The sequence below is a fragment of the Dama dama genome, chromosome 15 (genome assembly GCF_033118175.1).
Source record: "Dama dama isolate Ldn47 chromosome 15, ASM3311817v1, whole genome shotgun sequence".
Taxonomy (NCBI): domain Eukaryota; kingdom Metazoa; phylum Chordata; class Mammalia; order Artiodactyla; family Cervidae; genus Dama; species Dama dama.
Window position 1 is genome coordinate 69,168,576 of NC_083695.1, and position 22,307 is coordinate 69,190,882.

Sequence of the window (22,307 nt, forward strand, 5' to 3'; positions counted from 1 at the left end):
TTCCAGAGGATCTGGGAAATAATTAAGGGGTCTGGGGATGCAGGCAAAGGTGAGGGGCAATGTCCTTGTTATGAGGCTCCTTCCCTTAGATTAGCTCCTTTTCTGAAGCAAGGGGCAGGCATAGGGTGGTTGGGCTATCTCCAGCTCCCAGTAATGGCGACTGAATGGCTGAGCCTACTTGTCGGACGTTCCCCACAATGCTTCCTGGGCTCCAACCCCATGAACCCCCCAAGTGCCATGAGAATTGGTGGGGGGCAATGTCTGATGTGTCTTCATGGTATGGTGGCAGTGTCCCAGGTAATCCTGCCTACCAATTGCTCCCCCAGAGGAGTAACCTGCTGAGACGGAAAGCTTCAGCTGAAGTGACCCCAGCACATTTAATCTTTTCAATTGGATTAATTTCCAAGCACTTGATTCAATTAACCCAGCAGGAATTGTGGTGAGAGTTCAGGCATGAGAAAGGGACAAGTAGCTGAAGGAAGGATTGTTTTGGGGAGCAATGCCCTATTTCTGGCTTTCCTCTAACTCTGGAGGGTATGCCACAGACCTGGTATAGACATGGGTGCATGGACAGGGCATGGGCAGCTCCTTTGAGGGTTAAATTCTAGGAAAAGACGGGACTATTATGTCGAGTTCTGAGCATAGGCGTATTTAAATGGGCCAAGAAATGGGTCCTTAAAATGGAGGGCAAGAATTGCTCTGTTTATTGCCCCATGCCCTGGACCTGCCTTTATTCACTTCACAGGGAAGCCTGAAAGGAATCCAGAAGCAGCCCAAATAGGCTGGTTAGCCTCCTTAACACCACACGTGGAGGTAGAGGGATTCCCTTCTTCCTTCCACTCAAAAGGCAAGGAAGGCTCCAACTTCTGAACTAAACTGGCTTCCCCTAAGACTAGGAGACTGAGGAACAGAGCCTATAAGGGGTTCCCTAGCCAGATGAGACCAGCACCTGGGAGATTACCTTAACTCTGTCATTGAGGAAGGAGTTCTGAGAAACAGAGATTAAGGAGAAGTAGAAAAGACACCAGAAAGTCTGTCCCATACAAATCAATTTTTAATAACTTCAACTTGCCACCAGCTTCCAGCTCCTGCTCCTCTGAGGTTCATCAATGTGGAAAACCCTAAATGCCCCAGGCTGAACTATCCATCTAGTCATCAGAGATGACCCAGCCCTGATATCTTAAGAATCTACAATTATACGTGGCAGCACGATGTGGATTCTCTGGAACTTGCTCAGTGTTGGAGCTGGAACTCTGGTTCCCAGGAAGGGCAAGTATCCCAAAGACACCTGAAGTGGAAGAGTAGCCTGGGAGGTCCCAGACCTGCTCTCCCGGCTGGATTCTGGCATTTACTTCCAGATTCTTCCTATGCTGCTTGCTCCCTGCCATCCTGAAGGCTTTAAAAAGTGCTTTAGAAAGGGAGGGCCTCAGAGGAGCAGCTACTTCAAAGGCAGCTGTGGGGCAGGGAAAGGCTACAGCAGTAGTCCCATGGAGGCTGTCCAGAGGAGGAAACACAGGCCAACTTCCCAAAGGTCGGCCTTTCCATGATGCTCACCTGGCTTGTTCCAGAGCCTGGCCCTGGCAAGCTCTCTCCCTTGCAGGCACCAGACCACCACAGGAACAGATTCCTCCCCAGAGGAAATTCTCAGGCAGGCTGGATGTAAACAACAGCCGGGTGAGGGGGTGGAACACGTGGAGGGGAGCTCAGTAGAGGCAAGAGAGGCTCCCAGAGGAGGGGGTGGCTAAGGAGGTGGGGAAGCTGCTGGAAAGGGAACCAGCAAAGTAGGCACCTGAGGGCTTCAGAAAACCTGTCAATGTTTATTTCACACACATACCCTAAAGACAGTTTAAACCAGATTGAAAATGAAAAGCTAAGATTGTGACCCTGTGGTGCTGAAGAGTCAATGGGCTGGAAGGCAGGGGAACACTCACAGGTACTCCTGGTGCCAAGAATCAAATGCAGAAAGTGGTGGCCAGACAGCAGAGGAGTCAGCTCTGGATTCAGAAAATAGAAAGAAGGTACCCCATAACTACCCCACTCAAGGCCTGAGCTAAGGGTCCCAATGACTGGACAAAGTGCCGGTGGGGGCATGGGACACAGATTTCAGGGCCGGCTCAGCCCCGGGCTCAAAGCAGAACTGGCTCCACCTACATCTGAGAGTTAGTCTGTTTTCAGAAGCTTGGGTGAGCCACTGACCCCATGGATGTGGGCATCACCCTGAGGTTTGCCCAACAGCTCCTGACAATTAGTTAGTAGCCATAACTTGTAATCTCAGTTGGAAATATGAGGGGTTGTCCAGAAAGCCCACCCCCAGAAATCCCCACATTTCTGAAGGTGTCTCCCTGTGCCCACCCATCCCTTCCCAAATAAGATTATCCCTGGCTTGCCCATCCTGGCCCCTGCTGTCCAAGCTCCAGTGAAGTGCGGCCTCCACTGACAGAACTTGGTGTCTGTGTTTTTCTCCAACGTTGGGAACAGGCCCTCGCCCCTGGCCCGCCCTCCAGCCCAGAAGCCTCGTGGGTAAGGGCAGTCAGTGGCTGCTCAGGTATGCGTGGCAGCTTCAGGAGATAGTGGAGAATTCCTTGAGCAGGACTTCCTGGCTGAGTGTGTGGAAGGCCAGGTTCCTCCGGACGTTGGTGCTAATGGATCGAACCTGGGAAAAGGTGAGGGGAGGTGGAAGGGCACAGGCAGAGAAAAAACAGGAGAAAGTCCATTACAAACAGTAGAGGGCAGTGCCTGAAGCACAAGGCCAAGATGCAGTGCTAGAAATTTCTCTCAGGAAATGAACTCTTAGCATCTATCATCCCTGCAGGTAAATGAGCGAACAGTTCTGCGATGGCAGGAAGAAAAAAGAGGTTGAGAGAAAGAATTCGAGTGGATGTGAGAAGAACATCTGAGCACCTGATGAGGCAGAGACAAGCAGAGACAGAAAAGGAGCGCCGACGTCAGGCCTCTGGCCTTGCCTTGGCCAGGCTGAGGGGGACTGGTCCAGTCAGTGGTCTAGTGGAGGAGGAGAAACTGAAGCCAGAGAACTCTTGCTCTGGAGCTCCCTCTCTGTGGGCGTTTTTTGCTCTTCTCAACCTCCTTCTGTATTTATCTACTTTTCTGGTTGGAAAGGACATTTGGAGATACAGCCCTTGTCTGGCACGGATGGCAGGAGTACGACCCAAAGAGGCCAACAGCCAGGAACAGGTCACATAGCCAGCAAGTCCCAGCTGTGGGAGCAGGACCTAGTTTCTCAGCTCCTGGGCCAGCACTCTCCATACCCCAAAGTGCCTGCCTGCTTTAGAGGAAAGTCTGGTTGTATTCTCACCATGTTCCCTCCACTGACGGCTGTCTACCCCGAGACTGAGAACCTTGCAGGAAGTCCTGTGTGTGTCAGCAGGGGAAAGCGGTCGGAGGGCCAAACTCCCTGCTCTGAGTGTGTTCTAAGATGGATTATTCATTGGAAATAGATGTGAACACTGATCTAGAGACAAAGCGGGGGAGGAAGGGGACAAAGAACGTGTATCTGTCTTAGGCCCCAAAGCCCAGGAAGCTTTTCTTCCATCTCTGCTGTGCTATGGGAAACATAATGAAGTCATCAGGCAGTAAGCAGAGGAAAGGCCAGCATGGCAAACAGCAGGCAGCCCAAGTTCATTAGCTCCAAACCTAACCAGACCCTCTGAGCTCCCCTATGCCAGTGGTACAGCTATGCGGAGACACAAGTAAGGTGCAGACTAGTGCCCCAAAGCCTCAAGACAGCTTTTGATGTTTCTCCTCCTCAGTCCTCTTCATCTCCTAGTAACTTAATCTCTTAAGACCTGATCCCTAGATCAACTTGAATATTTGCCGACCACCCCATAAAAGTACTATATTCTGCTATCTCCTTACACTAGTGGCTTCCCTGCTGCCTGCTATCTCAGCTCAGAGTATATATGCCTCACCCTGGGGAAGGCCCAAATCCCAGGAATGGCATGTCAGGGTCAGAGTTGGGCTGGGTTTAGCACAAGACAGATGATCTAAAGCTAGCACCTTCATCATGGACTAGGCATGGGTAAGTAAAAAGCTGGGCTGATGCAAATTCTGCCCTGGCAGTGGGAGGTCTGAGGATATGGGAAGTGGGTACAGAGGCCTGTGTGCCCCGGTCTCAGACCCCAGACCAGAGTATACAGGGAGACTGGGCTTTCCCTGAGGGCAATTTCTAAGCGCAGGGCAGGAAAGGGACCACTAACAGGGTGGTCCAGTTCTGTGGAGATGTCAAGGAGACAGAACAAGTGTTCACTGGCTTCAGATGGCCAAGGGAGGGGCTGCAGGAAGCTGAGTGACTGGAGAGTGGGAATGAGGGTAGGGAGTGAAGACTGGAGAACTAGATTGGAAGGGCACTTAGACCAGGACCCAGTCAGGAATTTAGGAAAGTGGTTACATAAGGAGGAGAAGAATCAATTACTCTCATTAGTTGTTCTGAGGATAGGATAAGGAGTAATGAGCCAGAGCTGCCACTGGGAATGCACATCAAACTCCAGGCCTAGCTGAAGCTGCACAGGGCTATCTCCATGGCAGCAGAGGAGAGGTGGGCACTGCTGCCTCAGGCTTCTCACCCTTCCCAGCCTGGCACAAGTACCCTGGTTAGTATCTTTGTCTCTTACCACCTGGTCCTTCCTGGACTGCTGTGGGACAGAAGTAGCAAACCCAATTCAATCAGGCCCCTCCAATCTTATTTCATCAGCCTGTACCCACCTGCACAGTAGAACCCAGTGGCAGGGAAGGGCCCTCCACAGACATAGGCAGAGACAGAGGCAAGGCTCACTCACCAGCTCTTTGAAGAAGGCGGCTTCCTTGTGCTGCTCCGAGTAGCGCTCATACTGGTCCAGGCCATCCTGCAGCTTCAGTGTGAGTGTGTCATAGTTGGCTCGCACTACCTCTAGCACCTGGGGAAGTTAAGAATCAGCCGGGGCTTAGGCCACACAAACCCTAGGTCACTTGGCCCCCACACCTCTCCTGCTGCTCTACTGAGCTGGATTCAGTCTGGGACAACACACCCAAGAGACTGTCACTATGTGTCACTACTTATTACTGAAAAAAGGCTGGCCATGGCAATTCCTCAGGTTTCTGGAATCACTTTTTAAAAAAAATTTGTATTGAAATATAGTTGATTTACAATGGTGTGTCAGTTTCAGGTGTACAGCAAAGTGAATCAGTTACACATACACATAAAATATACAGGGAATTTCCCAGTGCTCCAGTGTTTAGAACTCCATGCTTTCACTGTGAGGGGCATGGGTTCAATCCCTGATGGGGAATTAAGATCCTACAAGCCATGTGGCATGGCCAAAATACATACATACATACATACATATATATATGTGTGTGTATTTTTTTTACATTCTCTTGCATTATAGGTATTATAAGATACTAAGTAGAGTTCCCTAGCTGTACAGTAGCTGGGACCACTTTCTAATTTCTTCCATCCCCTGCCTTTCCTGACCGGTCCAGCCTGGTTTTCAGGGCCGTTTACTGTGGGTATGGTAAAGGAGATGAGAAGAGGGGACAGAACAGTAAGTGTCTGAGCCCCTCAGTATCCCTGACACCACAGACGCATTCTCAGCTGTATCGTGCAGCTTTCTCTGGCCTGGCTGTCACAGTTGCTGAGTAAGACTTTGCCAATATCTTTCCTTTTCCCTTTCTGGGAACCACATTTCTTTAGTCCCGGGATGTTCCTCAGTACCATCTGCCACTTGTTTTCATCTCTCAATGCCAACTCAGTCTTCTTATCCACTGCCTGGATGGAACTTTTGAGCATCCCAGCCTTGGAGTGTAGGAGACATTTCTAGACTAAGCTAGAGTTTATCTCATCCTCTTCTGTTCTGAGGAGGGGTCCCTCCCTACTATGTCTCTGTGGTGGACTCAGACTTCCGCTAACTCCAGGAAACTTGGATCTCTGTGGTTCCAGAAGGAAAGGATTACCAAAGCCAGTTCTGATGTAAGTCTAGCTTATTAGACCATGAATCACAGGCAAGGACAGTTAGTTAGATCACAAATATTCAGAGGTGACCGAGCCCAGGCTCCTGCTACTCCCTGTAACAAAAACTATTTTGGATATATCATGTCCATTATTAGCAACATAAGATTAGTATTTAGAGAATGTAATACTACCTTGCCAGCTTGAAGATAATTATATTTGGGTTATACAATGATTAGTTACATCAGAAGATGTAGATCTTCTCCATTAACTTAAAAGAAGTGAGCTAGGTAGAAAGGAGAGACCAGGAGAGTGACTAAATTTTCACTCTGACAATCTGGCCAACAGCTGTTCACAGTGCTCTGACATGCTTCTAAAGCCCAAGTCCTATCTTTAAGGAGCTAACAAGCAACGAGGAATCAAGATAAACCACCCTTGAAGGGCACACTTACACACACGGCACAGAAACAGTTGAGCCAATACAACTATAAGTGGTTTGAAGTCAGCTGACTAACTGATCAATGAATGGGCAGTCTGATTGAAATAGTAAACCTTTTAAGGCAGGGAAAATTAAGAAATCCAAAGTCTCTTCTCTTTTGCCTACAACATAATCTTACTCAGCTAATTCAGACTGCAAAATTCTCACCAGTATGGCAGGGCCCCTGGGACAGCAGCTCAGGAGGGCCATTAGTTGACAGGTCTGTGACTCTGGCCCTGACAGCTTAGGCTCCATTCAGGGTATATTATTTGAAGGGTAGATTGTTCAGGCACTACCCAGATGCTGAAAAAATAAATCCTGCACAAAAGATGAGCAAAAGGTTGAAAGGGTGGGAAAGGATTTCACTTTACTCTCCACACAATCCATAGTTTCAATTTTTTTGGAAATCAGGTTTGATCCATTCTGAGATGTCCCTTTGAGGTGTGTTCAATTTAGCAACAACTTTCAGCTGCACAATCCAGCTAAACTGTGCAGTGTACTCATTAAATAACTGTCCAAAATAATCTAAGCAGACACACAAAGAGATCTTTGAATAGCCAGGTTCAAAGTCTTGCTGAGCTATATTTAGCACTTATTTGCATAAGTAACTAACAGGTTATGCATCTCAGAAGACAAGGAGAAGAAACAATTAGATCCATGAACTCCAAGGCTAACTAGTACCCAGAGAAAACTGTACCCAGAGAAAACTTCCTTCAGATGCCATCTACTTAACCTCTTATTCAGGACAATGCTTGGTTCATGTTGAGATGGACATAGCCTAAAAGAGTCATGGTTTCCAAGCAGACAGTTAGCTATCAGACAAAATATCAGCCATTCAAGAGCTCTCATGTTTCAATTCTTGCTGTTCTGAGAGACTTGAGGATAGAACCTTTGTAAATTATCAATGTTAAAGGCTGGACCTGGGCCCAAGAATAGAGGGAAAATATGGGGAAAGGGAAGAGAGATCTTTTAGTGTATTATCTTTAAAAATATATGAAAATGCTCACTATAACATCTTGTTTCCAAAATCCATTCAAGACTCTTCTCTCATAATGGAAAAAAAAGAGGAAGGAAGCAAGGAAGAAAATGAAGTAAAATGGACAATGCATATAAATAGTTAATTCAAGTGGTGGCTCTCTGAAAAGTAAATGAAATTTAAAAAATTTAGCTGGGTAGGTTAACTCAGGGTATATGCTAATATTCTGAAGTAGTTCAGGACTTCCACTTTCATTTATAATGGAATAACGGTGGCTTCCCTGGTAGCTCAGACGGTAAAGTGTCTGCCTGCAATGTGGGAGACCTGGGTTCAATCCCTGGGTTGGGAAGATCCCCTGGAGAAGGAAATGGCAACCCACTCCAGTACTCTTGCCTGGAAAATTCCATGGACTGAGGAGCCTGGTAGGCTACAGTCCATGGGGTCACAAAGAGTTGGACACGACTGAGCGACTTCACAACTTCACACAGGAAATAATTCTTTTCATACACTGTATAAAATGCAGTGCAGGACAGGAATCCTGAGAGAAAGAAAATATAAGGTGAGCACGAGGAGAAGGCAACGGCAACCCACTCCAGTATTCTTGCCCGGAGAATCCCATGGACAGAGGAGCCTGGTGGGCTACAGTCCATGAGGCTTGAAGAGTCAAGACACAACTTAGTGACTAAACCACCACCTAGACGGGTTAGCTGAGAACTAGAGTCACCTGGAAGTTAAGTGGGAGGTTGGACGGGGTTGCAGAGTTCTGTCTGGGGGAGACAATAACCTTGGACTGACTGGGGCAGGGAGCTGCCAGAGACACTGCTCAAGAAGTTGTTCCCAACAGGAGAAAAAGCAAGTTCCGATGTAGGCTTAGAAAAACAGGCAACTTGACCAAAGGCAGCAGATGAAGCCAGCCCAACTGGTTCATGAATATAGTTTAATGAAATGAATCCGGATGGGAACAGAAATAGATTAAGGGACCACATAGTGACTGGAAGAGTGGAGAGGGCTCAGCAGGGTCTGGCTGACCTCACCCGAAGCCTAGGTAAGGAATCTGGGGCCAGGCAGAGAAGGGCCGTAAAGGCAACTGGGAAGGTTTGGGGAGGTTTTGGAAGGCAATCTGACTTCTTTTTGGAGGGTGTTTTGAGCTGGTTGGGTTAGCAGCCAAGAGAAATGGGATTGAAAATGGAATTGGGGCCTCCATACCCTTGGTGTCGGCCCAGCAAATATTTTTTAGTTGCCACTGGCCTGAAGAAGCTATGTTGTAAACGCTTTCATTCCTTTGTGTACTTTATACCTTTTTTCCACCCCCCCCCCATTTCTTAATAAATGCTTTTGAAAAATGTGAGAAAAAAAAAAAAAGGTGAGCATGAAAATCTTGCTGGGCTAAGGAGACACATTAAAGTTTGGAAAGGCAGAGGGGCTGGCATTTGTGAGGCAGGTTACCAGAAAGGAAGGAGTTCAGCAAAGAAAAGGGTTTTAGAAATTTATATACAGTTTCCACTGAATCTGTTGCTGAACAATAAGAATCACACTTTTAGTGTAAAATTCAACCAGTTTCCACAGAAAAATGACTGAGGATCTGTAAGCTGAACAATTCCCAGAGCTCACACAGGATTGGGAGGTGTATGAATTTTGACCAACCAGAATGAAAAGTACCTGTTGCATGTGTAGGGCATTCAAAAGAGGCACCAGAACACTAACACCTTAACAGTAGAACTAAACTTGGGGGCTTCCCTGGTGGCTCAGATGATAAAGAGTCTGCCTGCAATGTAGGACACGCAGGGTTCGATCCCTGGGTCAGGAAGATCCCCTGGAGAAGAGAATGGCAACACACTCCAGTACTCTTGCCTGGGAAATCCCATGGACAGAGGAGTCCATGGGGTTGCACAGAGTCAGACACGACTGAGCGATTAACACACACACACACACACACACAGAATTAAAAGTCATTCTAAACCTATCTTAATAAAGATAAGGAGTTTCATACATGGTAGTCAAAAGGTACAAACTTCCAATTACAAGACAAATAAGTACCAGGGGGTGTAACATACTACATGATGACTACAGTTAACACTGCTCCTTAGTATATTTGGGCTTCCCACGTGGCACTAGTGGTAAAGAGCCTGCCTGCCAATGAAGGAGACTTTAGAGACACAGGTTTGATCCTGGGGTGGGAAGATCCCCTGGAGGAGGGCATGGCAACCCACTCCAGTATTCTTGCCAGGAGAATCCCATCGACAGGGGAGCCTGGTGGGCTACCATCCATAGGGTCACAAAGAGTCGGACACGACTGAAATGACTTAGTACAGCACACATGGTTTATTTAGAAGTTACTGAGACAGTAGATCCTGAGTTGTCATCACAAGGACCACCCCACCCTCCTGCTGCCTTTGCATCTATAGGATGTGACTGATGTTAACTAGACTTACTGTGGTAAACTTAAATAGTGGTATATGTCAGTTATAGCTCAATAATACTGGAAAAGAAAGATCACTACATTCCAATTCATTTTTTTCTTTTGAAAAAAAGAAGTTTCAAAAGGATTGTTGTTCTGTTGCTAAGTTGTATTCAATGCTGTGACTCCATGGACTGCAGCACACCAGGCTCCTCCTGTCCTCCACTGTCTCCCAGAGCTTGCTCTAATTCATGTCCATTGAGATGGTGATGCTATCTAACCAGCTCATCCTCTGTCATCCCCTTCTCCTTTTGCGTTTAATCTTTCCCAGCATCAGGGTCTTTTCCAATGAGTTGGCTCTCTGCATCAGGTGGCCAAAGTTTTGAGCTTCAGCTTCAGCAACAGTTCTTGCCATGAATATTCAGGGTTGATTTCCTTTAGGATTGACTGGTGTGATCTCCCTTCAGTTCAAGGGGCTCTCAAGAGTCTTCTCCAGGACCAAAATTCAAAAGCATAAATTCTTTGGCGTTCAGCTTTCTTTATGGTTTATGGTCCAACTCTCACATCTGTACATGACTCCTGGTAAAACCATAGTTTTGACTATATGAACCTTTGACAGCAAAGTGATATCTCTGCTTTTTAATATGCTGTCCAAGGTTTGTCATAGCTTTCCTTCCAAGGAGCAAGTCTTTTAATTTCATGGCTGCAGTCACTGTCTGCTATGACTTTGGAGCACAAGAAAATAAAGTCTGTCACTGCTTCCACTTTTTCCCCTTTTATTTTCCATGACGTGATGGGATCAGATAATCTTAGGTTGCTTAATGTTGAGTTTTAAGCCAGCCTTTTCACTCTCCTCTTTCCTCATCAAGAGGTTCTTTAGTTCCTCTTCACTTTCTGCCATTAGAGTGGTGTCATCTGCATATCTGAGGTTGTTGATATTTCTCCCAGCAATCTTGATTCCAGTTTGTGATTCATCCAGACCAGCGTTTTGCATGATGTACTCGACACAGACGTTAAATAAATAGGGTGACAATATACAGCCTTGTCAGACTCCTTTCTCAATTTTGAACCAGTCAGTTGTTCCATGTGAGGTTCTAACTGTTGCTTCTTGACCTGTGAACAGATTTCTCAGGAGGCAGGTAAGGTGGTCTGATATTCCCATCTCTTCATGAATTTTTCACAGTTTGTTGTGATCCACACAGTCAAAGGCTTCCGTGTAGTCAGTGAAGCAGAAATAGATGTTTTTCTGGAACTCCATTGTGTTCTCCATGATTCAACAAATGTTGGCAATTTGATGCTGGTTCCTCTGCTGCTTCAAAACCCAGCTTGTAACATCTGGAAGTTCTTGGTTCACATACTGTTGAAGTCTATCTTGAAGGATTTTGAGCATAACCTTGCTAGCATGTGAAATGAGCACAACTGTATGGTAGTGTACACATCCTTTGGCATTGCCTTTCTTTGGGATTGGAATGAAAACTGACCTTTTCCAGTTCTATGGCCATGGCTGAGTTTTTCAAATTTGCTAACATAACTGCGTACAGCACTTTAACAGCATCATCTTTTACAATTTTAAAACAGTTCAGCTGGAATTCTGTCACCTCTGCTGGCTTTGCTCGTAGTAATGCTTCCTAAGGCCCACTTGATTTGTCTGGCTCTTGGTGAGTGATTATATGGGTCATTAAAACCTTTTTGTATAGTTCTTATACAAAGAACTTCTTAATCTCTTCTGCTTCTGTTAGGTCCTTACCATTTCCTTTATTGTGCCCATCCTTGCATGAAATGTTCCCTTGATAGCTCCAATTTTCTTTTTCTTTTCTTTTTTTTAATTTATTTGGCTGTACCAGGTCTTAGTTGCAGCATGCAGGATCTACTTCCCTGACCAGGGATCATACCAGGGTCCCTTGCATTGGGAGCTCGGAGTCCTAGCCCTGGACCACCAGGGAAGTCCCTCTCCAAGTTTCTTGAAGAGATCTCTAGTCTTACCCATTCTATTGTTTTCCTCTATTTCTTTGCACTGTTCATTTAATAAGGCCTTTGTATCTCTCCTTGTTATTCTTGGAACTCTGGATTTAGTTGGGTTTATCTTTCCCATTCTCCCCTGCCTTTTGCTTCTCTTCTTTCCTCAGCTATTTGTAAAGCCTCCTCAAACAACCACTTTGCCTTCCTGCATTTTTCTTTGGGATGGTTATGGTCACTGCCTTCCTGTACAATATTACAAAAAGGAGATTGCTGATCCACAAATAATTTTTTACCTTCCTCAATGAAGTCTGACACTATTTAATAAAGACAACAAAATCCAGCATTCAACTATATAACATTCACAATGCGCAATATCCACTAAAAAATTATCAGACATGTCAAGAAGCAAGAAAATGTAACTCATAACCCAGAGAAACATCAGTGAATAGAAACAGACCCAGAAATGAAAGAGATGATGAAATTAGCAAGGACATTTAAAGAGCTATTATAAATATGTTCAAGTGCTTAAAGACAATCATGAACATTATAAGGAACAAAACGGAAGGTATAAGCACATCACAATAAAATTGCTGAAAACCAATGTTAAAGAAGGAATATTAAGAGCAGCTCAATGGGGAAAAAACACACATACAAAGGAGCAAAGACAAAAATTCACACTTGTCAGAAACTATACAAGCCAGAAAACAATGGAATGATATCTGTGCCAAAAGAAAAAAAAAGTTAGCCTAAAATTCTATATCCAGCAAAAACATCTTTCTGAAATGAGAGTGAAATAAAGACCTTTTCAAACAAACTATCTGAGAGAATGTGTTGTTAACAGTCCTACAATTAGAAGAAATGTTAATAAAAGCTCTCTGGTAGAAGGAAAATTACATTATCTGGATCTTTCAACAGGAATAAAACATACTGGAAATGGTAAATACATGGATAAACTGTAAAATACTTCCACATAAATTTGAAAACTAGGAAAAAAGATAATTGACTCATCAAATCAAAAAATGATAACAATGGAATGTGAAATTTATAAGAAACCTAGAAGAAAAATGTTTGACAATAGTAATACAAAGACCAGGAGTGGGGCAAATGGAAACACACTATTGTAAGGTTACTACACATTATATGAAGTCATATAACAAATTTTGAAGGTATCCTGTGGTAAGTTAAAAATGCATGTTTGAAAACCTACAGCAATGACTAAAATAATAAAACTAAGGGGTAGAGATAAGAAGTCAATATTGGACATAAAATGGAATCATAAAAAATACTCAGTTAATCCAAACAAAAGCAGAAAAAGGAAAAGATAAACAGAAGAAAAAGAAGGGGAAAAAAGGCAAGATGGCAGATATTAACTCAACAATATTAATAAATAAATTAAATGTAACATTTCAATTAAAAGACAGAGGTTGTCAGACTGGGTAGAAAATCAATGTCCAACCACAGGTTTTGTCTAAAAGAAATCCACCTAAAATATAAAGACACAGATAGGCTGAAATTATAAAGATGGGAAAAATATGTTGTATCAACACTAACTTTTAAAAAATTGAATTGCTATATTAACAATCTGATAAGGAGACTTCTAACAAGGGATATTATCTGGAACAAAGAGTGAAATTTCATAAAAGCAAAAATAAACAAGTAGAACCTAATTAAACTTAAAAGCTTTTGCACAGCAATGGAAACCATAAACAAAATGAAAAGACAACCTATGGAAGAGGAGAAAACATATTTGCAAACTATGAGACTATTAAGGGATTAATTTCCAAAATATACAAACAGCTCATACAGCTCAACATAAAAAAACAAACAAACCAATCAAAATATGGGCAAAAGCTCTAAACAGACATTTCTCCAAGGAAGATATACGGAGGCACATGAAAAGATGTTCAACATTGCTAATTATCAGAGAAACGCAAATCAGAACTACAGTGAGGGAACTTCCCTGGTGATCCAGTGGCTAGGACTCCATGCTTCTAAAGAAGGGAACCCAGGTTCGATCACCATCAGGAAACTAGATCTCGTACACCACAACTAAAGATCCTGCATACAGCAATGAAGATCGAAGATTCCACGCGGAGCAACTAAGATCCGGCACAGCTAAAAAATAAACATTAAAACTACAAAAAAGACTACAATGAGGTATCACCTCATACTGGTCAGAATGGCCAAATGGCCAAATGGCCATCTGTAAATAATCTATAAATAATGACTGCTGGAGAAGGTGTGGAGAAAAAGGGACCCTCATACACAGTTGGTGGGGATGTAAACTGGTATAGACATTATGGAAAGCAGTATGGTGGTACTTCAGAAAACTGAAAAGAGAATTGTCATGTGATCCCACAATCCCACTCCTGGGCATATATCTGAACAAAACTATAATTAGAGAAGGCACATGCACCTCAGTGTTCATAGCAGCACTATTCAAAATAGTCAAGACATGGAAGCAACTTAAATGTCCACTGACAGAGGAGTGGATAAAGAAGCTATGGTAGATAGATATAATGGAATACTATCCAGTTATTAAAAAGAATGAAATAATGCCATTTGCAGCTACACGGGTGAACCTAGAGACTGTCATACCAAGCAAAATAAATGAGAAAGAGAAAGACAGGAGAGTGGTGTGGAGCATGCAGGTTTTGGTCTACAGCCTGTGCACCACCTTTGCACCCAATGAGCCCTGCCTACCAGGGCTCTGGGGGCTGTAGGCGGGCACCTACTGGGCACTGAACACGTGCCCCACTCTGCTGTTTGTGCACAAATTCACAGACAAACATGAATAGCTAACAACAGAAAATGGTGTTGGAACAGTGGCAATCACCAATTTTGTACAGGAAGACTTGGGAGATGTTGTTTGCTGTAGTCTGTCAGAAGTTAGGACAAAATTGAACAAACAAGGAATTTGGTGCACTGTAAATTATGTAAATTATTATAAAGAACGCTGAGTGCCAAAGAATTGATGCTTTTGAACTGTGGTGTTGGAGGAGACTCTTGAGAGTCCCTTGGACTGCAAGGAGATCCAACCAGTCCATCCTAAAGGAGATCAGTCCTGGGTGTTCATTGGAAGGACTGATGCTAAAGCTGAAACTCCAATACTTTGGCCACCTGATGCGAAGAGTTGACTCATTGGAAAAGACCCTGATGCTGGGAGGGATTGGGGGCAGGAAGAGAAAGGGACGACAGAGGATGAGATGGCTGGATGGCATCACTGACTCGATGGACCTGATTTTGGGTAAACTCCGGGAGTTGGTGATGGACAGGGAGGCCTGGCGTGCTGTGATTCATGAAGTCGCAAAGAATCGGACATGACTGAGCGACAGAACTGAACTGAACTGAACTGAAATTATGTTTGAAAGTGAAAGCCACTCAGTCGTGTCCGACTCTTTGTGACCCCATGGACTATACAGTCCATGGAATTCTCCAGGCCAGAATACTGGAGTGGGTAGCCTTTCCCTTCTCCAACCCAGAGATTGAACCCAGGTCTCCCGCACTGCAGGCGAATTCTTTACCAGATAAGCCACAAGGGAAGCCCAAGAATACTGGAGTAGGTAGCCTATCCTTTCTTCAGCAGATCTTCCCAATGCAGGAATTGAACCACGGTCTCCGGCATTGCAAGCAGATTCTTTACCAACTGAACTATCAGGGAAGCCCTAAATTATGTTTGGTGCACTGTAATGTATAGCTGCTAGTGAACTCTACACTGTGTGTATCAGAAATAACTGAAATTACTGAAACTCTAACAGAAAATCCAGGACTTGTCAACAAATCTTGTTTCAAAGATGGTTGGGTCATCAAGATGACACTCAGTAACCCTTCACAACAAGATGAACTAATGAGTGAAGCAGCAGGAGAAGTCCATAAAATCTCTTGAGGCACAAAAATGGAACCCCTAAATAAACTAGTTTGAAACAACTTAGAAAAAAAGAGACAAATACCATATGATACACTTATCTATGGAATCTAAAATATGACACAAATGAACTTATCTATGACAGAAATGGAATAAAAAACATAGAGAACAGACTTGTGATTGTGTGTGTGGGGGGACAGGGTGGATTGGGGGTTTGAGATTAGCAGATGAGGTTAGCAGATGTTTATACAGATCCATCTTGTTTATACAGAATGGATAAACAACAAGATCCTATTGTATACAATAGGGAACTATATTCAATATCCTATAATAAACCGTAATGGAAAAGAATAAAAATACCATTTAGATAACGTAAAAAATGATTGAGAAAAACAGGTACAAAACAGTATGCTAAAAACTACAAAATACTGATGAGAAAATTTTAAAGATCTAAATAAATGGAGAGGTATATCATGGTCGTGGATTTGAAAACAATATTATTAAAGTATCAATTCTCCCCCCAAGTTGATCTATAGAGTTAATGCAATTCCAATCAAAATCTTAGCAGGTTTTTATTTGTAGAAATGACAAGCTGATTTTACACTTTGAATAGAAATGCAAAAGACATAGAATATTCAAACAATTTTTAAAAAGAGCAAAATCAGAGGACTTACATTACTTGATTTCATAATTTATGACAGAACTATAATAATCAAGACAGTGTAGGGCATAAATTTTGACATATATGAGACCAATGGAACAGAACTAATACTTTAGAAATAGACCCACATATACATGGTCAATTGAACTTTTACAAATGTACCAAAGATTTCAACAGGGGAAAGAAATAGTCTTTTCAACAGATGACAATGGAACAACAGGATACTGCAGGGTGGGAACTGGATGAACGTTTACCATTACCAAACGCCTTACAAAAAATTAACTTGAACTTCCCTGGTCGTTAAGTGGTTGAGAATCTGCCCGCCAGTGCAGGGGGACATGAGTTCGATCCTTGGTCTAGAAACATTCCACATGCCTCTGGGCAACTAAGCCTAAGCCTGTGTGCCACAACTATCTAAACCCTCACTTCAGAGCCTGTACTCTACAACAAGAAAAGCTAGCACAATGAGAAGCCCATGCACCACAACTAGAGACTAGTCCCTACTCGCCACAACTAGAGAAAGCCTGTATGCAGCAATGAAGATCCAGGGCAGCCAAAAGTAAATAAATAAATTTTAAAAAAAGAAACAACAATTCCATTAAAAAAAATCAACTTGACACAGAGCATAGAACTAAATGTAAAAGCCAGAACCATAACACTTCCAGAAGAAAATACAGGTGAAAATTTCCACAACTAGAAGGAAGCAAAGATTTACTAAATAAAACACAAGGGCAAAAATTGTTTTAAAAATTTCATAACTTCATCTTTATGGTATTAATTTAAAATTGGTTTCCATTCAAATGTCTGGACTTTGAAAAACACTATTAATAACTTGCAAAGACAAGTCACTGAAAATAGAAGAAAATATTCATAATATATATGAAAAGGACCTGCATCTAGAATATACAGAAACTCATGAATAATCAAATTTAAAAACAGGCAAATGATCAGAGGGTCAACACTTGTCATCATGCAAATTAACAGTAATTTTAAACACTGTAACATATGCAGTATTACTAGAGCACTTTATATGCACTAGAATGGCTAAAATTAAAAAGACAATTCCAAGTGTGACAAAGATATGGAGTAGCTACAACTTATTCATTGCTGGTTGGAATTAAAAATGGTATAACCACTTTTGAAAACAATTTGACAGTTTCTTTCTTTTGAAAAACATCTTTATTGAGATAAAATTTACATACCATAAAATTAAATCATTTTAAGTGTATAATTCAATGTTTTTAGTATATTCACATAGTTGACAATTATCACCATGATCTAAGTTTAGAACATTTTCACCAACCCCAAAAGAAACTTCATAACAATTAATAGTCGTTCCCCAACTTACTCCCAACCCAGCTGTAGGTAACCACTAACCTATTTTCTGTCTCTATAGATTTGCTTATTCTGGTCATTTAAAATAAATGGAATCACATAATATATGGTCTCTGTGACTGGCTTCCTTCATTCAGCATATGTTTTCAGGAATCACCCATGTTGTATCAGGTATCAGTACTTCATTCCTTTTTATGGCTGTACAATATTCCATTGTATGGATGCATCACGTTTTGTTTACGTATTTAGTTGCTGATGGACATTTTGGTTGTTTCTAGTTTTACTACTTGTGGCTCAGTAGTAAAGAATCCACATGCCACACAAAGACAGAAATATAGATCAATGGAACAAAACAGAAAGCCCAGAGATAAATCCACACACCTATGGACACTTTATCTTCGACAAAGGAGGAAAGAATATACAATGGAGAAAAGATGTCTTTAACAAGTGGTGCTGAGAAAACTGGTCAACCACTTGTGAAAGAATGAAACCAGAACACTTTCTAACACCATACACAAAAATAAACTCAAAATGGATTAAAGATCTAAATGTAAGACCAGAAACTATAAAACTCCTAGGAGAACATAGGCAAAACACTCTCCGACATAAATCACAGCAGGATCCTCTATGACCCACCTCCCAGAATACTGGAAATAAAAGCAAAAATAAACAAATGGGACCTAATTAAACTTAAAAGCTTTTGCACAACAAAGGAAACTATAAGCAAGGTGAAAAGACAGCCTTCAGAATGGGAGAAGATAATAACAAACAAAGCAACTGACAAAGAATTAATCTCAAAAATATACAAGCAACTCCTGCAGCTCAATTCCAGAAAAATAAACGACCCAATCAAAAAATGGGCCAAAGAGCTAAACAGACATTTCTCCAAAGAAGACATACAGATGGCTAACAAACACATGAAAAGATGCTCAACATCACTCATTATTAGAGAAATGCAAATCAAAACCACAATGAGGTACCATTTCATGCCAGTCAGAATGGCTGCTATACAAAAGTCTACAAGCAGCGTTGGTGGTATAGTGGTGAGCATAGCTGCCTTCCAAAAGTCTACAAGCAATAAATGCTGGAGAGGGTGTGGAGAAAAGGGAACCCTCTTACACTGTTGGTGGGAATGCAAACTAGTACAGCAACTATGGAGAACAGTGTGGAGATTCCTTAAAAAACTGGAAATAGAACTGCCATATGACCCAGCAATCCCACTTCTGGGCATACACACCAAGGAAACCAGAACTGAAAGAGACACATGTACCCCAATGTTCATCGCAGCACTGTTTATAATAGCCAGGACATGGAAGCAACCTAGATGCCCATCAGCAGATGAACTGATAAGAAAGCTGTGGTACATATACACAATGGAATATTATTCAGCCATTAAAAAGAATACATTTGAATCAGTTCTAATGAGATGGATGAAACTGGAGCCCATTATACAGAGTGACGTAAGCCAGAAAGAAAAATACCAATACAGTATACTAATGCATATATATGGAATTTAGAAAGATGGTAACGATAACCCTATATGCAAGACAGAAAAAGAGACACAGATGTATAGAACAGACTTTTGGACTCTGTGGGAGAAGGCGAGGGGGGGATGATCTGAGAGAATAGCATAGAAACATGTATATTATCAATTGTGAAACAGATCACCAGTCCAGGTTTGATGCATGAGAAGTGCTCAGGGCTGGTGCACTAGGATGGCCCAGAGGGATGGGATGGGGAGGGAGGTGGGAGGGGGTTCAGGATGGGGAACACATGTAAATCCATGGCTGATTCATGTCAATGTATGGCAAAAACCACTACAATATTGTAAAGTAATTAGCCTCCAACTAATAAAAAAAAAAAAAAAGGAATCTGCCTGTCAAAGCAGGAGATGTGCGTTCAATCCAGTATTCTTTCTGGGGAAATCCCATGGACAGTATTCTTGCCAGGGACATCCCATAGACAGAGGAGTCTGGTGAGCTACAGTCCATGGGGCTGCAAAAGAGTTGGACACGGCTTAGCAACTAAACAACAGATACCAGTTTTGAGTTATCATAAATAGTAGTAGTATGAATATTTGTATACAAGTCTTTGGGTGGATATATATTTTCATGCCTCTTGGGTAAATAGCTAGAAATGTCACAATATGGATGAATCTTAGACACAAAAGAGTTTATGTGAAATTCATAAAAGATGAATATAATCTATAGTGACAGAAATTAAATCAGTGGTTACCTAATTTGGTTACCTAATAACTAATCAGTGGTTACCTAATCAGGGTCCAAATTTGCAGATAAGACTAATTGTACCAAAGAATTTTAATGGGTTATGGAAATAAAATGTTCTGTATCTTGTGATGGTGATGATTACATAAATATATCTTACATGTTAATTACATCTCAATAAAGTTAAATAAAAAGTCCAGTAACTCATGACAAGGCCAAAAAAAAAAAAAAAAAGGATACATGGTTATGGCAGTAAACTTATGTCTTTTTTGGTCTTGCCATTCCATTTTTGGTTGGGGCAAGCATGATTCAGACTGACACATATCAGTATCTATAAGCTAGCAGTTCTTAGTATTTTCCAAAGATTCCCCTCATTGTGCTACTTCTCGCTACCTCTCCACCACAGCAATCCTCCCTGACAAACTAAATGGACTCTGGGTAGCAATCAACAGTGTCTGCAATCATTTTCAGCTGGGCAGCAGTCAAATGAAATTTTTTAAATTGGGTGTACTGTCACTTTTAATTGGGTGTACCAGGGCTTCCCTGGTGAGTTAGTCATTAAAAAATCTGCCTGCAATGTGGGAGACATGGGTTCAATCCCTGGGTTGGGAAGATTCCCTGGAGAAGGGAACAGCTACCCACTCCAGTATTCTGGCCTAGAGAATTCCACAGACAGAGGAGCCTGGCAGGCTACAGTCTATGGTGTCACGAAGAGTCGGACACGACTGAGCGACTTTCACTGTCACTTTTTTGACAAACAATCATTTCCCAAGCTCAGAGACTAGAGTCCCATCTTTACCAAGGACACCTAATGAAGGTTCTACTTTTGCCTTTTTTATAAAACTGAGGCAGGGGTAAAAGATAGAGATGATCACTGCTCTCCTTATGGAAATTCACTCCAAAAAGGGTCATCAGCCAACCATTTATGGATTTATAATGAGGGGATGTTTCACTGGGGTACCTATAAACTAAACTTTCTTAGGTTTATAAAGGGTTGTAGGTTGCTGTTGCAAGCACACCAAATACACCAGGGGAGTGAGGTCTATAGACTAGCACACAGACAAAGGCCTAAACGAGTGATCCTGATTCCTAATCTGTGAAGTCCTTAAGGGTATGTATGATTTTTGTACTTTTATAGCCCCTAGTGTGGCACAGAGGTTGTGGTTATGCACAGAAAAGAAATAATCTGGGGAATGTGAAGCTGGGGCACCCATTCCTTGTCTTGCTGCACTAACCAAGGACACCAAGAAGCAGAGAATTCTTAGACTAAAGCAGGTTCTGAGAACTTCCTTGGTAGGCAAGAATTGGTTCTTTTTCAGAACACTTTAGCTCAAAGTGGCTTAAAAAAAAAAAGTACAGGAGCTAGAACAAACAGTAATGTGTAAAATCATAGGCTTCATTTGAGTGAGCATCCCTCCCTCCACTAGGTGCCTACAGTGACTTTCTATCCAAGATAACCCAAATCTCTCTCCAGGGCACAATCACCCAATATAATTGTTTGGAAAAAAGGATCCAAATGGTGAATACAAGCCTCTGGATAGACTAAAAAAGATGATGCCCTTTAAAAGATAACTCTTTCTTCTATACAGCTAACTTGTATATAATATGCAAAAGGTCCCCCCCCCCCCCCCCACAGCCCTTTCTATTTTCATACTCAGGACCAAACTCAATTTCAGAACCAATTTAAGCTGGTCAGTTCTCCTGGCCATCCATGTCTTTCAAGCCTGCACTGAAATTTACTGATCTCACAGGCTGGCTCTGCCTTTCAGGAAGGTGGACCAGATAATGAACCTCAAGTGGGTGATTCATGAAAGGTCATCACTTGGTTAAAGGAAAGGTGACAGTGATTTTCTTTAATTTCCCTGGGCAGTTGCCCCACCTCCCTGATTTTATTTGGTTGAAGCCCTAGAAACTCTTTGTGAAGCTTTTCTTTACACTAATTACAAACCCAACATTCCCAGGTCCTTACCCTGCACAAGCAAGGTATGCAATCACACCAAGAGGCAGCCAAGATAATGAGGGTAGGGGAACAGGATACACATGTTTACCAAATATCACATCAGGCCTTCTCCTTCTCTATGGCTTACTGCAGGCAGGACACTCCACCCAGCTCAAACCAAGAGGCAGATAGATGATCTCTGTCCTCCCCACTTGAGGCCTTTTCTTGGAAACAGATCACATCTCAGGGAGGGAGACAGAAAACACCATCTCTGCTCCTAATTCTCCAGCAATCTGACATGGGGTCTCTGCCTCCCTGCCAAGGCTCACTTATCTGTCCCTCCCTAACAGAATTCTTCACCAGAAATCCCATTTGTGGGCTAAACAGTTTCCCTCCTAGTTGGGTGGGTCATTTTTAAGATTGTAACTTCCTTTGAGCAGGATCACTGTGAAAGGTCAAAGTGCTGTTATGGTACTTAGCAAAAACATTCCCAATTACACAGCCTGTAACAGAGAAAACGCCTTGCATAG

The 22,307-nt window shown here is 42.5% G+C and overlaps 1 protein-coding gene across 2 annotated transcripts in view; it reads right to left on the reverse strand.

Moving 5' to 3' along the window:
• Positions 1-1,036: 1,036 nt before the first annotated feature.
• ARMH3 (armadillo like helical domain containing 3) overlaps positions 1,037-22,307 on the reverse strand; it is a 168,421-nt gene continuing 147,150 nt past the window's right edge. The window contains exons 25-26 of one of the 2 annotated variants that reach the window (XM_061162445.1): positions 4,794-4,910; positions 1,037-2,653 (exon numbers count right to left, since the gene is read on the reverse strand). In XM_061162445.1, coding sequence (XP_061018428.1) covers positions 2,561-2,653; positions 4,794-4,910 — 210 coding nt within the window. In that variant the 3' untranslated portion in view covers positions 1,037-2,560. Of the gene's footprint in view, positions 2,654-4,793; positions 4,911-22,307 lie in introns of those variants that run through there. The other variant, XR_009696137.1, reaches the window with a different exon arrangement.